At 38.7% G+C, this 16,958-nt stretch overlaps 1 protein-coding gene across 3 annotated transcripts in view; it reads right to left on the reverse strand.

The window, feature by feature from the left end:
• Positions 1 to 16,958, reverse strand: part of USP22 (ubiquitin specific peptidase 22) — a 96,807-nt gene that overhangs the window by 43,209 nt on the left and 36,640 nt on the right. Inside the window, exons 2-5 of one of the 3 annotated variants that reach the window (XM_027683559.1) lie at positions 16,100 to 16,191; positions 8,403 to 8,516; positions 7,809 to 7,853; positions 2,889 to 2,990 (exon numbers count right to left, since the gene is read on the reverse strand). In XM_027683559.1, coding sequence (XP_027539360.1) covers positions 2,889 to 2,990; positions 7,809 to 7,853; positions 8,403 to 8,481 — 226 coding nt within the window. In that variant the 5' untranslated portion in view covers positions 8,482 to 8,516; positions 16,100 to 16,191. The remainder of the gene's footprint in view (positions 1 to 2,888; positions 2,991 to 7,808; positions 7,854 to 8,402; positions 8,517 to 16,099; positions 16,192 to 16,958) is intronic. The other 2 variants (XM_027683557.1, XM_027683558.1) reach the window with 2 other exon arrangements.

Below are 16,958 nucleotides of genomic sequence, written 5' to 3' on the forward strand. Positions count from 1 at the left end.
TGGAAAAGCATCTGTGAGATGAAAACACATGGCATTTTAAAAGAGAACCAAGCAAAATTTATGGGTATCTGTTAAGATTTTAGTTTGGGGTTTCATTTTTTTCGAGGATATGAACAAGAAGTTCCTTCTTCAATGGGTTTCAAATTGTCCCTCAAGTAGAAAAATCAAAAGCTATGAGTTTTGCAGTGTTTTTTTCTAAGGAACTACCAGTTCAAGCCTCCATTATAAGATATTCATCTCATGTCTGAGTATTCTTCAGTTTTAATTCATGGTGCTGATGAAAGACAAAAGGATCCTGCAGCTGTATAAAGGTTCAAACAGCTCAAAAAGCAGCAGACACATCCAGCTGTTTAAGCAGCACTGTGAGATTGCTACAAAACTGGGATAAAATTTCCATTTGTGTACTGAGAATGTTCAGCTGTAGAGTAAAACATCCACCTAAATGAGTGTCATGCAAGTAACAGATATAACAGGCAACCACAACAAAACATATTTTACCACCTAAGCGTGTTCTAGATATGAATATCATCACATTTAATGTATTTTATTATTAGGGCTCAAAATCATATGCAAGTCCTTCACATGCAAGTTATGTACATCCTTTCCAGGCCATACCCATCCAGGTTTCAGAGTACCATCCTGAATATTTTAGCTATAACACTGATACACTTGTCTTACACCAATGCCAAAACAGGTGTTGGGGGTAGGACAGAAAGCCACAGACACCCCTGGCCTTTCTCTAAAAACAGTTTTGTAAAGAGCATTTTGCACATAAAAGGCAGCTGGTTATGTTTTAACAGACTCTTGTGTAAACAGAAGTGCTCAACAGATGTGCAGAGATGGTTATCAACATCATCTTCATTTTCAGAACCAATAAAACTGGACATGATGACTATTCTCTGAGCCATTTACCTACCTCTGAAGATAAACTGGATTCACTAATATCTGCTGTGGGATTGAGAAAAACTGCATGTCAAAAGAATGGAGTATTAGAAAAAGTGAGAAATGAGAATGTCCAGCTAATTGCAGCATTTCAGTCTGCAAATAGGGCTCTTCACTGATCTGAAACTGCAAACAGACAAGTCAACGTGAGGGAAGGGAAGGCAAAAAGACTTGGAAGCAGATTTATATTTAGCAGCAGGTTAGATGGAGAGAAAAGGCTCAAGGACAATGGCAGGTCTTTTCTTCCTTCAGCTAAACCCCCAACGCATTTTTGTGAAAGAAAGCAAGTCGTCTGCTTTCAACTGCAGCCCAAAACTGCATTATGTCTCCTGGGTGCTTTGATTTTTTTTTCCCCCCCCCTCTTTCTAAATCTCAGCACACAGGCAGCTCCAGGGCTCAGTAGGAGAAATTCTTAAAAGCACGCCTGCAGAAGTGAAGAGATCAGTCATTCCCTCGTCCCCGTGTTCCGGGAGCTCCCCCACCCAGGCAGCCTTGGATGAGATTTCACGCAACCAGACATGTCCCTTTTTTAAACAGCCTGAAAAATTTACAATCCTTTAAGAGCAGGCAGAGCATTCCTTCAGACTGGAGAGAGAAACACAGAAATGTGCTTCAATTCTTCACAAAGGTCACGTTAACCTTCAAAATTCTACCAAACTTCTTCTCCCCCTGCGCAGTTCTATTATCTTTAGTAATTTGTGACATTCTTTACAAAACACTCTGGGGTTTCAGAAAACACAAGATCCCAAAGTGAACATGATGCAAGCAATCTTTGCCTCGTCATTTTTTCCTAGGTTGCTTGAAGTTTCCAAAGTCCAGATGTTTTTCCAGCTGTCTCCCCTGTCCCACTACTGCAAATGCATAGGTTCCTTCTTCAGAATTACTATTTTAGACACATTTTCAACTTACTCTGTGCTTCTCAGTCCATTCTTTTCAAATAAATATACCCATACTTTGGATTTAGTGTGACTTACTGTATTAGAAAAATGACATTAGAAAGTTTTAGCAGGTATGTTCAGTGTATTTTGACAAATGCAACTGTGCTGAAAGCGTGATGTGTTTTCATAAAACAATACTTAGCTTTAAAATCGAGAAAAAAATTTTAAACAGTTACCTATTTTCAATGTCTATAGTCACATGTCCAACCTTGCGCCATTAACAACTTTGTACCATCAACCATTATCTCCAACCTTCACCATTAAAATATTACTGTGCATTTAACAGTAAAATGTCAGTTAATCTTACTTTGAGCTTGTCATGAAGCTAATTTTAACCCCCTATTTCTCCAACCTAAAGGCAGTAGGGAAAAAATTGGGAAAACTGTTAATTTTCCATTGCCTTTACCCAAATACTCTCCAGCAATAAGCAGATACACCCACATTTCAGAGACTTCTTTGCTCCAGAGTACTGAACATCAAACCTTTGAGATGGATTTCAAACCCGCTGTTTGACGCACGCTGGAGAACAAATCACTTTTCAGAGTCCATATGCAATCGAAGAAATTCTGTTCAGAGGTTAGAACACGAAGCAGGAAGACATCTGTGCTGCTTCTGTCTGCTAAAATCAAATTTACCAACAGGCTGCTATGGTTAAGGATACATCACCTACAGGATTTCCCTTCATACCCTGCACAGGATCTCTGGTGAAGGCTGAGCTGAGGTAACATCAGTCATTTCTCTTCACAAGCACAGTGTAAAAAAAAAAAAAAGATTAAGTTTTGTAGCTGTTACACAGCTGAATCATCACCAGTACCTGAACGTGACAGAGAAGATATCCTTCCACAGCATGAGACAGGTAGTATAAAATAAACTGATTTTGTTATCCTAAAGCTTACAGAAATCCACTACAATTACATCAGGGTAAAAATATTTATGGAAAAACAGCACAGAATTTTGAGCATACGAGTGACTGAGAATTTGGCTCTGGAGAGGATTTCTGGAACTTACCTATGGTGCAGTTTGTGGTTATTTTTCTCCGCTTGGGGTTGTGTCGTAGCAATTCTAACTCTCGCTTGGTCGGCTCCCATGTTGAATACTTCTCTCCAATGCCTAAGCAGAAGAAAAGAAAGTTTCAGGGAGTTGTTTAGTAAAAGGATTAAAAACTCTATTCAACAAAGTCGTAAGTGCTGTCCATTAGGTTAGATTTGATCTATGTACAACTACAGGAAACTCATTGCTTTCTATCCCTCCTCCCAGAAATATGGTTCAGAAAGGTATCACCCATTTTTCAACATTTCAACAAGTATGAAGGAAGAAAAAATAAAGAGCACTTCTTTACTTATAAATAATAGCTAGGTCAATAAACTTTCCATTATTGGATTATAATCCTCCTTCCAGTTAAAAAGAAATTCCAGCACAAGAACAAACTCACTTTTACTCGAAAATACATTTCTTTGTGCTCAGAGGAGGTTAAATGACAGAACCACCACATGATTTTAGAAGATACAGGATAACCAGGAAATCTCATCACCAAACTTTGACAAGCTATTAAATAAATCTAAGCTGACCCAACTTAATGGACAGATATAGGCTTTATCTTTACAGAACAGCAGAATTTACTAATTCCATACACTAAACAGTTACTACATGTGTTAGGATACACCATTAGAGTATGACCTCTCCTCATACCATAAATGTAAGATTGCACATTATCAAGTTTTAATTCTTGAGATTCGCTTTACTGACATTTGGCATTTCCTAAAAATGGAATTAGTAGCAGGTTCAGACACCACCCTCCCTCCACCAACCAGCCCAAACTCTCCAAATGTTAAACTACTTTTTCTCATGAACTGCAGCTAAAAATCTCTCATTATTCTCTTTAAACACCAACACTGTATTTCCAATCCATTGTTTTTGTTCAAAGGAAAGTGCAGTAGAAATGAGTCAGGTAAGCAGCACGGAGAACAGATTTGAAATAAGCACAGGGTTGTGTTCAGTGTAAACCTGATACAAGAAAAACACAATAGTGAAGACTCACGTGCTGACCAGCCAAGTACTGCTGCAGCATTTTATGTAGCACAGAAATTACTATGCAAGGTCAATTATTCTGAGTCACAAAGGCATCTTGGCATTGAAAATAAAGAATAATAGGATGACAAGCAATCTATTCTAAAACTGAGGATTAAAGTCAATTAAGAGTTATTTTTCACAGAGTGCATGGAGCAGAAACAGCGCCGTGCTACAGAAAATAAATTATAAATCATATATATGAAAAGAAGGAGAGTGGAAAAATATAGCTGGAGGCTTACACATTCTGCATAATATACATTAAATTTTAATAGCTCTTTGATCTTCATTTTCAGAAATTGCTATGCTTGTCAGAAGCTACCCTCCCAAAAATGTTCAATTCATAGTTACTACTGACCCTCCAGGTTCTACTAAGAGAAGGTCTCATTTTTGGATTCTCGAGGACTAGAGAATTCTTATTTACACAAATGCACCCGTCTCTCACTTTATTTGATTCAACAACAGATTACTCAAGGAGCATAAGGGAGAATACCAGAATCATGCAATCCCTTTCCTTTATCCAAGGTTCAGCATCAAGCTACACACCCAGGAAAACAGAAAAGGCAGGGAATGACTGAGAGGCTGATGAGATGACAGAGCTGCAAAGCTTTGAACACGCTGCAGGTTTGCAGAGGCAACGCGTGGGAGACCCTTTGGAGACGCACATATGGACAGTTCACACAGGACACAACACTGGTTTCCAACAGGTTGGGTATTTGATGTCTTCAGCAACCAGATTTATAAATGCTCCCTTAGGAATTTATGGAAGTAACTTTCAACACCTTGTTAGTAGCAGCAGTTGCACTGGGCAGCTGTGAACTCTTGTGTTTGGGTTCGCCATAGTTAAAACACGGCCAAACACAATCAGGATCACGTGATGTTGCAATGAATTCTCATCATAAAATTTAAAAAGAAACCCCTTGGATATGTATAAATCCTGGCTTAAATCAAATATAGCAAAATTCATACCTGGGAACACATGTGCGCTCAACTTTAGCCATGCAATAGGTCCACATATGTCAGGGACTATTCATATATATTTATATATATATATATATAATTATATAGCTTAAATGGTTATAGAGGATGGGGACCAAAGCATTTCACAAGAGCAACTTTAAGTAAGGTTAAACACGACACTCTGGATCACTCTGAAAGGTTCTGGGAGAATCAAGTATCGTTCAATTAAAAAGAAATGAAAGCAAACAGAAAACCATGTACAGTTAATGGCACAGAGCAAACCAGAGAGAAAACATTCTTGCAGAAGCCTTTCATTAGAAAAAAGCACAAGTTAAGTCAGACACAGAAATTAAAAAGTGTTTTCTTCCAGCTATATAATTTGACAGTAATACTGAGGTTTTACTACTCTTGAAAATTTGGGAAAAAAGACAGAACCATTTATTAGGAATGGTTTGATGTTTAAAAATTAAAAACAACCAAAACACAAAAAACGAAAAAGGTTTAATAAAAGCTTTAATAACACTCACAAGCATGCCAAAAACTCCAATATAAACTACCTTAAACAAAGATTTGCAAACCATGCACGTCACCATTTACAGTTAAAGAAAAACGGCATTAGAGAAGTGAAAATTAGTACTTTTTAGAATGATGCTATAAAATAGCCAGAGATTAAAGTAAGCATGAGAAATCTCCATCTAAGGAATTATTTTATTAGGTGAAATACTCAAATTGGCATTTCTCAGAGACTTCATCAGGGACATAGGGATGAGTAAAGGAAAAGGCAGTAAAGGTTCTGGTTTATAAAAGTCACAATTTTGCAAGTAATTATCATTTACTTTGTTAAACTTCGGCAAATTCCGCTTTTCCCCTCCCAAAAATCCAAACATTAACTAGAACGAAGGGCTCTGTGTATTCTCACCTCCCTCATCATTAGAGAATATTCAATACCAGAGGAAAAATAATGGTCAAGTTGCAACTTGTTCAGAGTTACATCATGTAACCCTGAACTACAGGTGGACACGTGAACTCATCACACTGGGAGTTAATACTACGAGAGTATGAAATGAATCTCATGATTATTTGGGGGTTTTCTTAAAGTTTTTTTTCTCCAGGCATCATGTTGTTATGTGAGCATCTATTGAAGTATAAACTAGCACCCTTCAAGCACTGTGGATAGAAATTTGAAAATATGCTGCATTTACTCTTCAGTTTTTAAGCCAATCTCAGTTTTTGCAGACTGGATTCACTTCTGAAGTTCTTTAAGTTGCCAACATGCTCTGAGGTAAATTAACTCTGTGGTAGAAATACAAACCCAAGACACTGAGTTTGGGGTTTGCACTAATCTTGACATTTAATCTGGAGAAAGAAGCGTTTCCATCCCTCTTTATATCTTTCAGATAACATGAGGGAGGGAGGGGATGGGTAGAAGCAATGGAGAAAGATGGAAAAAATCAAGACAAATTCTCCATTAGCTCTTCCATGTGTCTCCCTTTCTCATTCCTTACATAAATTTGTGAGGAAACACACGTGATTTCACAGTGAAAAGCCACAAAACAGAAGAACCTATGCTATGACTTTAAAGAAAATATGTCTATACTTCATACCCTGGTAATTTAAAGTGATGTTGCCTATTCCTTCATTTTATGTGTTCATTGGTCACCAGAGATTTGTTCTGCAGGGCCATGTGCATATTTATACATATTTATACATATTTTGATACATATAAACATACACATATGTATGTATATATGTGAATATGCCATTCATGAGTCAGTTAACCTGTACAGAGGTGGTTTCCTGCCTGGCAGTTCTTCTTGGTGACTCTTCATCCTCCTCTGCACAACTCTGCAGTCCAAGATGACCAGATGAACAATCTTGTAGCTCTAATTACCCTGGAATTTAAGCTACAGGCTGATGGCCACTGCAGGACAAACTGGCTGCATCTCAGTCCAGAAGACACAAACATATTAATTGCTAAGGACAACATAACTAAAAAATTAAGTCTTAAAATTTGCATATTTAAAAGTAAGGAACTGGTGGGGCTTCCTCTTCTATAGCACGGTGAAGATGTGTTATGTTGTTGCAGTTGATTAATTTTCTGCCCCAAACAACAGTTTGAAGGGTTGGAAGGAGTTTCCAGAAGAGATGCTGAGCCTAAATGAAAGGTTTAGAAACATGTTTCCATTTTGTCTTGCTCTGAAAACTCCTGCTTTGTGCTAAAGCATTTTAAGGTGTATTTCCTTGTTGTAGGACTCAGTGGCAGCCTCACTATTCTCCTTTCCTCTGGCTCAGTTCCCTCAAAACAGGGAATAAGCAGACAGTAGACTGGGAGCTGCAGTAGGAAGCAAGGTAAGGCAGTTATCTTTCGATAGGCCATCAGGAAAGCTCTCGTTAATACGATGTTGGCTGCTATTTTTAAAATTGGAAATGAGGTTAAGAATGGTTTGAAGTCATATCAGCCCTGACTAAGGCTGTCACATTGAAACAGGATGCCATGGATTCCGTAGGAGACATCACCAGACAGAAGTCATCTGTCTTCAAATACAGACTTTCCCACTTTAAGAAAACATCCCCCCAGAGACCACTGGAAATGGAAGATGACAAGCTTTTAGAACTGATGCTTACAAACTACTCAGTTTAGAGTAAATGATGCTCCCTTTCCAAACAAACAAACAAACAAACAAGGAGAAAAGGTTTGTTTTGTAGTAGTTCTACCAAGGAAAGGGCACATGAAATCAAGTCTGCTGCAATTATTCAATCACTGGAACAACATCCAAACAAGAGGAAAATGATTTGCACGATAAAACTGGCATTTTTAACTGTGATTCATGTCTAAAATGGCAGGATAATCAGCAAAGGGACGCTTGTTAGTGAGGTGCGTCGCCAGCCCACGCCTCTTACCTGTCATTGTACACTGGTAGTGAGAAACCACTGTTGGGGTGAAGGCTAAAAAAGAAAAAATTAGGGAAAGCAAACTGAATAAAACAAATGTGTGTACATATATTTGTGTGTAAATACTTCTACATAGATACTGTGCGTGTACCATGAAAGCACAGGTGTGTAAGTAAAGCTGGCACGTTCTATTAAAAAAAAATAATAAAAAAAAAATCACACACAAGGGTGGCATTTCATGTGAGGGGAACAGATTTATTGCCTGTATCACGTAAATAAGCCTAAAGGAGCAGACTGTTACATTTGCTACCTAATACAGATCTGACTCTTGATTTTATGCAAGTTTTGCAGGATTAATGTTAGAATTTATTTTTTTTTGTGTGCAATTAAAAATAAAGATATTTTTGCTGCAATTAGGTGTGGTGCACATGTTAAACCCACAGTCTGACTCCTGGAAAGTAACATCTAACATCTCTCTCCCATGGCCTGCACTACTATCTCTAAAGAGCTCTTTCTTCCCCTTACTGTTTTTTGCCACTGACAAATGGGAGGGACAGGTATGATTAAAAACAGAAACAAGAAATTCAGGCAGGAAAACCAAACCTTGTAATTTCCAAGCTTTTCGTTGTTCTTCTTTGGCAATTTGTTCCATGTCTTTGTCGTATATGTAATCTTGACACATAAAGCAGTATATACCCCCATACAAAAGGTCTATGGCTGCAAAACAGAAGGGAAGTCGGGGAGGAGGGAAAAAGATGTGAGTTCATAAACCAGAAGGCATTTTAAAGCAGGCTTCCAAGTCAGGCATTCTTTCTTCTAAGCAGTCCACAAAAAGAGAAAAATCTGTACCTTAGAATCTGGAAAGAGGGGGCGGAGAAAAAAAAAAAAGGAGAGAAAACCCCAGACATTTTTCCAGTTTTGTTATGAGTTATTCAGTTGCTTCTGGCACAGCAAGAAAACTGTGCAGGACAACAAAGCATCATCTGCCTTCAAGTTTTTGTAATTCACAATTTACCTTTCAAACATGTAAGTAACCAAGAGCCATCACGACAGTGACTGAACCACAACACACGCAGAACTAGGAATGGAGGATTTGATGGGCAAGTTTGAGCTGTCTTATCCTAAAACTTTAAAGCCATTAGAATAACTAGAAAGCAACTATTTAAAATCCAAATGAAGGCTCAAACACAAGACAGCACTGAAAACTCAAAGACACTTGTCCAGGGGAATGGTTTTCCGGAATAGTTCATTCCACAGGTTACTTCTGTCTCAATTTCTCGTTTCACTCACCCTTTTAGAATGGAAAAATGAACAATGACCAATTTTAAAAATACTTTTCTTACACCACCCTAAACAAAAGAAAGCTAAGAAACAAAATAAATCACCTAACCAAGAAATGTCATTTAGCTCCAACACATATCATGGAGGAATATAAGTACAAACCAATCACAGCAAAATGTTGATTTTCACTACATAGATATGGAAAAAAGCCACAAAAAACAAACAAACAACCAGTGGGCACTAACAAATCCTTAGCCAGCTACTGCAATACAATCTGCACCAGCAAACAGCTGAGAAACACATCACCATTGTCCCCCAAGTGTTCAGCCTCCATTTACTTTGCTTCCAAATTCCTCTTATTCCTAGATAAATAGCATGATTTTAATAATCTCACTACAGTGGAAACTTGTTTTAAACACAGGAAACCATTACCACATTAGGTGGCCTGCAAGAAACAGCACTGAATTGCTCTGAAGTGCTAAATAAGCCAAACCACATTCCAAGCAGCAGGAATTCTGCCGTGGATCTCAGCAGGCAAACACAGGTGAAGTCCCTGTGCTGCCCTGCCAGTGGGACAGTGCTCGTGGTGAGGTTTGGTAAAGTTCCTTTCTAACCCCATCTCCTCCACCCTTCACAGCCTCCACCCCCTCACAACTTGCTACCCCTCTCTCCTTTACTCCTGTGCAACCTTTTTTTTCCCCTCCTTCTCCTCTTCCAAAATCACTTTTTCAATTACTATGTCAAATTGCTTGCTAATTCTCGTATTATGCAATAAATAACAATGATTTTAAACAGGTTTTTCACCTTGCTTATGTGTTTCATTCTTTTGTTTTGCCTGTTTGGACCACACTCAGTTTATGGAAGAGGATAAAACTGCTTGCAATATCTCATGTAAAGTCACAAAACCAGGATTTTCATTATCTTGTGTAATGTTCCAACACCAGAATTTTCACTCTGATACCTAGAGGACTTAATATCAACTCCTTTAGCAGAATATCCCAAAAGGAGACAGCACTGAGCTGTGGTGGAGATCAGTAAAAAAACACTATGCAACTGAGGGGGTGACATATCACAAACTGCAGAGTAATAGAGTTCTACAACATTTACTCCATTATCTATTGCATTACCAGTTCTGCACAGTTTTCTACAAAAAACTTGCTGAAACTCCAAAATATTGGTCTTAAAACACAAAATCTAATATTATTCTCCATGCATTTTTTTAAAAGATCCTACAAACAGCTCCCTCCCCTCCAAATAATAGAACAGGGCTGGCAGAATAGTAAATAAACATGCTGTGAGCACTAATAGTTTCAATCAGAACACGCAGGCACGGCTGTGCTCCGAGGATTCCTTTTCCTTTTCTTTCTGGATTTACATGCATGAGCGATGAAGTAGAGATGTCAAGACCAAAACCAGCAAGAGACCCCCTTCCACAAACCACTTGTTCAGAGCAGGAGGAATTTCTGGTGTAAAGAACCACGAGGTTTAACGGAAACACCGGCGCAGTCAAAGCCGTAATTGTCCCGTGCCTGATTAAGGGCTCTTGAGGAAATATCCTCTCTCCAGCACACTTATGGGAACAATACAGTTGTATATATGCCAACACTTGGAATGTCTTTTTAATGACTGCAGTGGGGTTTGGACAAATTACCTCAAGCACCAGTGACAAGGCGGCCACACAGGCCTGGTCACAGCACGAAGGAAGGGCGGGAGTTTCTCACGAAAGCCAGAAAGTGGCTGCTCAGGAAAAGAGTCCACTAGGAAAGCTTGCAAGTTAATTGTTTCAGATTAGTATAATTTGATTTCTTTTCCCTTGAAATACACTTCAACTTTCTTATTCTGGTCATCTTGAGGTGAAGAAGAACGGAGGAGCCAGTGAAGGGACTGTCTCACTGACAGAAAGTCTTCCAAGGAGAGCAATTTCTTTGCACTAAGTTACACCACATCAAAAGCACAAAAATCCATACAAAACTTCTCCCCTCAAAGGATTGGGGGATCTCACTGTTAGCAACAGGCTAAAACTTTTTTTTTTTAATTAAACTACATTGCCATGAAGTTCTATCCCAAACTGAATCACCTGGCCAGAAAATTCCATAAAAAACACGACGACAGTGAAGTGCGAGAATGCACATGGAACAAATGTCACCATTTGCGCTCGTATTTGGGATCACAAAACTAACAAAAACGCCTTCAATTCATAAAAAGTTTGGGAACTACCAACCTAAAACTATGCCCAGATGTTTCAGATTAATCCACTGCAAGCTCTGCCACGATGCCCCACATTCCTACAATGAACATCTCTTTTAGGAGGCTCCTCCAAAAAGGCTGCTACTCCTACTTTCCAGGATCTTCTTTTCCTAACACTACCAACATCCTTCTCTCAGGAAGGTACAGGGGGATGAAAACAGTGAACTTCAGTTTAAGCTTAATACACATACAGAATTGATTACCCTGGAAAAATAAAATATGCATTCAGTAGAAATATACTATTTTCTCTCATAGGGAAGAACCAAAATAAATTTAAAAGAATCACAGTGTCATTTTATTAAATTTGATCAATCTAGATTCCTGTTTCAGGAATTCAAAATACCTACTTGGGGATCACAGGAAAAGCAATTTAAGAATGAAAAGAACTCTTAGAATGTAACGTGTTTCTTTGCTTTTATACCTTCTATGCTGACAACAGGCTGTCCTTCCCTTAAAGTCCAATCTCCTCCTACCTCTTCACATACAAAATTCTAAGCAACTGCAACACAAGAGAGAAATGAAAATGTATTTCATTTTTTATTTAAAATCAAGGCTATCAGCCTGGAGAAACAAGGAGGCATCACAGATGACCATGCAGGAATGAGAGCAACTTTATCAACTGGTGCCAGTGACAGTAAGTTTTGAAAGACAACACCTCAGGGGTGAAAGTTTAAATCTGGCAGCAAAAGGTCTTTAAACTCTCCAACTGGGAACCAAATATTTTATTTCAGTCCAAGTGGTTTATTTTGCCAAATATATCCATTGATGTCCTTGTGAAAATGTTAAGAGAACAGAGATAATGGGAACATAACACATCTTATCCAGGTAAAAAACTTGTATGTTCAGGTGAACAGAACTGACTTTCATCAGTTGGAGATGGGATACTTCACCATAATGTATGGCAGCATTCCATCAGATACATATTTGTGAATCATGTTTTGGTATCATCTCCCTTGGACCACTGATTGCACTCAAGTAGAACAAAACATCCAGCAGTAACTCAGAATTCAGGTCAGTTTTTACCTATATTGAAATGAATTCCACTGCAAATTTCTGTGACTCGGTCTTGGCATATTATCAACCTCAAATCAACACACTCTTGTGTTCTATGCAAGTCACCCATATTTTGTTCAGCTTCTGTAACAAAGGAGGCTAAATTGGTAATTCTTTGAGACTATTCTAAACCAACATCCTAAGCTAATTCATGCACCCTGATTTCTCACCTTAAGTGTTAATCATTAAACCCATTCCAGATAATTGGCTCAAGTTCCCAAGAAGTGATTTGCTAAACTTCAGCCAGCTCTCCACTGGTTCTTGTATCTGATCTATCAGCACAAAGCAGGCATCTGACTGCCTTCCTCAGGCTTCCCTGGCACCTGGAATCTACACCACAGGTCACAATTCCTTAATTGATAAGAAGGGAGGAAAAGGGGTGGAAGAAGGGCTAATCCTGCTAAATGGTGATCCAACCACTGAGAAGTGCAGATATTTACTGGGGGGGGGAGAAAATCAAACAAAAACAAACCCCAAACTTCCTTTTGTTGCCAAAAATGCAGCCTCACATACCTGATCTTTTAATATACATTAACAATTATGGCCATAGTTAAGCATTATCCTTCCCTCTCACATTCAGTATTTAAGATAAAGGGTATTTTCTCCTAATACTCGAGATGAAACCATTCTATTCTGTAAGTACTTCAACTAAGTGTTTTTGTGGGTTGTACTCTGCAGTCTCCAAGATGCCTATTGGCCCCATATGGATCTAGAATTTTAATGTTTAAACTTGATTTGCCTTCAATCCAAACATGGCAAGCACCCAACACTATCCTGCAAAGCACTTGAAACAAGGAGCCAAATGGGCAGTCTCTGTGCTGTACACTTGCCTCTGTGATGGTTTAGAGTATCATCCTACACCTCCATGTGAATTCAAGCCAGGAAAGGTAAGATGAAGGAAAAACGTCCAATATCCCTATGGAATCTAGATATAAAAATGCTTTTAACTGTTAATTTAGGGGAACCACAGCGTGTCAAACCATTTTATGTTAATTTGTTATGTGCAGAATATTAACTCCAGCTCCTTGACCTCATTCAGAAATACATGTATTGTACACACACACACACAATCTACATGTGTCCATGCATCCAATATGCTGAAGAGGAGGCTGTAGCATTCCTATACTAAAGCTGCCCTATTATAAAATATATTTTATCTTTTGTCAGTCTTCTTCCTGCCCTTCTCTGACCCTACAACCTTCCACAGTTTCCCTGTTTGCAGCAAACCTTTGAACTGAAAAGCATGAAATCCTCCTGTGTAAGCACCTCTTCTTGATCCCACAAAATATTATTCATGTTTAAAGGAGAGAAATTGTTAAACTGTGGGCAGAATCCCCAAATCACAAGTCTGGAGCTGCTTCACATGATATGGTACAAACTGCTTAACACTCATCTGTATATTCTCATTTGATCAACAGTGGAGATTTACCTCAGAAACACTATTTTCAATAAAAGTAGCAGCAGTTTGTAGCTGGTTCTGAGGCAAGCAGACACATGCAGAGCTGGCAGCACACAGGTCAATATTCAGGAGGTTGGCTTTCTGAGGGCTAAGAACATTCCAGGTGTACAGAGAACTCTTTGGGAGTCATTTCTGATGCTAAAAGGAGCTTTTGAGGGATGGTTGGCAGGAGTTCATCAGTACCTGCACCCACCAGAAGACAACTTCAGTGAACAATCCTGCTGCCTCCTTACAAGTTTAGTCTGGCTCAAAGCCAAGGCACAGGAATGCCACACTGGAATGTGCCTCACATAAGCAGATGAGAATTTCCCTGCAATGCTTTTCACAATACACCCCAAAACAGCAGATACTGTTAATGGCTATAAGGAGGTTTAAAGACATACCCTGTGATTGACCTGTATATCCCAAATGCCTTCCTCCTTTTCCTCCTCTTCCAATCAATCATCCTCCAGTTGACAAGGATATTATGTTGAAGTACAATACCTTCTGCTATAGAATTTCATCTCACTTGTATTGCTGCTGTCAGTGAAGTTACTTAATTCACAGGGCTACCCAGCTCTCCTCAGGGTAACTAACACCTCTGAACTTTGTGACCATCAGGAATTTCACACACAGACACAATTCCTTCTCCTCAAATAGTAGAAAACAGCAGCAAACCAAGATTGGTTCTGTTAGTAAAGTCTGTGTGTTTTACACACTCTGCTTTCAGTTAATTCCCTTTATCCTGCCTCTTATGCACCACAATTCTTGGATCAATCCCTGTCCCTTCTACCTCAAGTAATAATTTCCAGAGGGCCAAAATGTCAAATTCTTCACTAGATCCAGACAAATTAGATCCAGTGTATTTCCTGTTTTCTAAGAAAATCAGTTATGTTACGAAATAAGACATATTAGTCTGACACAATGCATCTCTGACAAAAGTACAGAACACTGTGTGCTGTTTTCCATTCACATTCATCTCCTCAACAGAGTTTTCTGCACACCATCATCACCAAGTAAAGCACTAGAAGGCAAATCAAGAGCCTGATAAAATGCCCAGATGACCTTTTCTACCCCTCTCTGAGCCTACATATGAACAGAAAAACCAAACTGCTACTCCACTGTGCTGGGCCCAGCTTTAACTGCCCCTTCCACACAGAGTGTAATGAAAGTCTTTGCTGTTTACAAAAGAACTGGCAGAATCAACACTATAGTCAATACCTTCCAACTCAAATGAAAATTAAACAAATTTTACTGTCATTCCTTTACAGAGGTGTTCTGTTTCTACATATTAAATTTCAGCAGACAGGTATGCACCAACAGCAGTAACCAGATTTTTTTCCTTTGACCAACTTAAAGTATAGAAACCAGCTTTTCTGTCATGTTTCCTCTGAATCAGATGAAAAAAACTAGTTATTTGTTTTCTAGAGGAAGTAGAAGCTTTTCAAATAGTACCAAAAATCCTCAACCTAATCCGTGAGCATTATTATGAGGCTCACCCACCCAGTTCCTCTTACCACAAATGTATTTATTGGACTGAATCTCACATGAGCATATACTTAGAGAAAACAGTTCCTCAACAAATAGTCTGTGATCTAATAAATAATGAATGTACTCTAACAGGACTAATTTTGACGTGAGCTTAGAAATGGAATGGTACTTCAGTCTTTCAACCATTTCTTGTTTAGTCTTTAAACCACTGAACCTCAGCCTTGCTAATTCACCTTCCTCTGCTCTTGAACTCCAGAACGGGGCCTTAGAGCAGACCAAGATCCAACCCAAACCTGCATCAGGTGCTGTTTCAGAGACATTATTCACATGTTAAAAGTGCATCTCTAACAAAGAGAAGCATAGCATGGACATGCATGAATTGCCTCCTCACCAGGAGTTTAAATAGCTCTACAGAGAGCTTTGATATCATAATTAACTAATCCAACCCAGAATGATTATCTGAAACAGACTTTCCTAAGCCTTATACCAGTGACTTTCCTTGCAGCTAAGTGTGTGTGTGTGTATACATATATATATTTAAAAAAAGTAGAGGAAAATTCCCAAGAAAGGTACATAAATATTCCACTCTCAAAATCATCAATTCTGTTTTCTCATGTGATATTCTCCCCCCACCCCAAAAAAATTTTTCATCGTTATGTAACAGGAAATATTCACTCAGAGAGAACACTAAAACACCATTTGGTGCCTGCCCAGGATTTTATAGTCCCAACCAGGAAAACTGATAAAATAATCACTGCTACGGTTTTGAGATGAACTTTATAGCACCAACCTCTCTTCTCTTTTAGAGCTACTGTTCACAGTCATCTTCCTGCTCCTGCTACTCTGGGACTAAGTTACTGTGTATTTTCCTTCATTGAGCAGCTGTAGAAGAGATAAGGAAGGAAGAGACCATCAATTTTTACAAGGACAGAAACCACCAGCAGATTCCCCAGATGCTGAACCTGATTTGGAAGGATTACCTAGGAAGATGACAGAGTATGCTGGTGGCACACATTCAGTTAGAGTAATAAAAAAAAAAACCCTCCAGAAGTATTTCAAGTTATTTAGCAAATAGGCAACACCAGCAAGAGCAGAACTCCAATCACTGTCAATCAGGTAGGAGAGCAGCAGCAATTGCCACTTGGGGAAGAAGTTTTGGAGCCACAGATTTTAACTCCTAAGTAACAACATCAGCTCAGTGTTGAACAGCATATTATGAAGCACAAAACAGAAGTCATGGAAGTATTAACTAAGAATACAAGTCATTAGTATAGCAAACTGTCTAAATCCAGAGTAGTCACCACAGATGGACACATTAGAACTAAAATATGAAGAGGATGTTGAGAATCATAAAAGAGTTTCAATAAGAAAAGCTAAAAATAGTTCAGGATCCTACACGTGGGGAAAAGGAAACATCTGACAGCATCAAAAAGATCAGGAATCCCAGAAGAGCTCCATAAGGATTTTTTCCTCACTGTTTCACAATTCCACACAAAAGAAACAGAGCCCAGTGGGAATATCAGCCTATCCCAGTGATTGACTAACAGAGACTGTGCAATGCAGAGATTAAAAAAAGCAGCTCCTGTAGATGGATCTCACTTCACCTCCCTGTCACCCACCACCACAACTCAAGGAATACATTAAGTACA

This window comes from Neopelma chrysocephalum, unplaced genomic scaffold (assembly GCF_003984885.1).
Source record: "Neopelma chrysocephalum unplaced genomic scaffold, ASM398488v2 Primary Assembly neopelma1_65, whole genome shotgun sequence".
Taxonomy (NCBI): domain Eukaryota; kingdom Metazoa; phylum Chordata; class Aves; order Passeriformes; family Pipridae; genus Neopelma; species Neopelma chrysocephalum.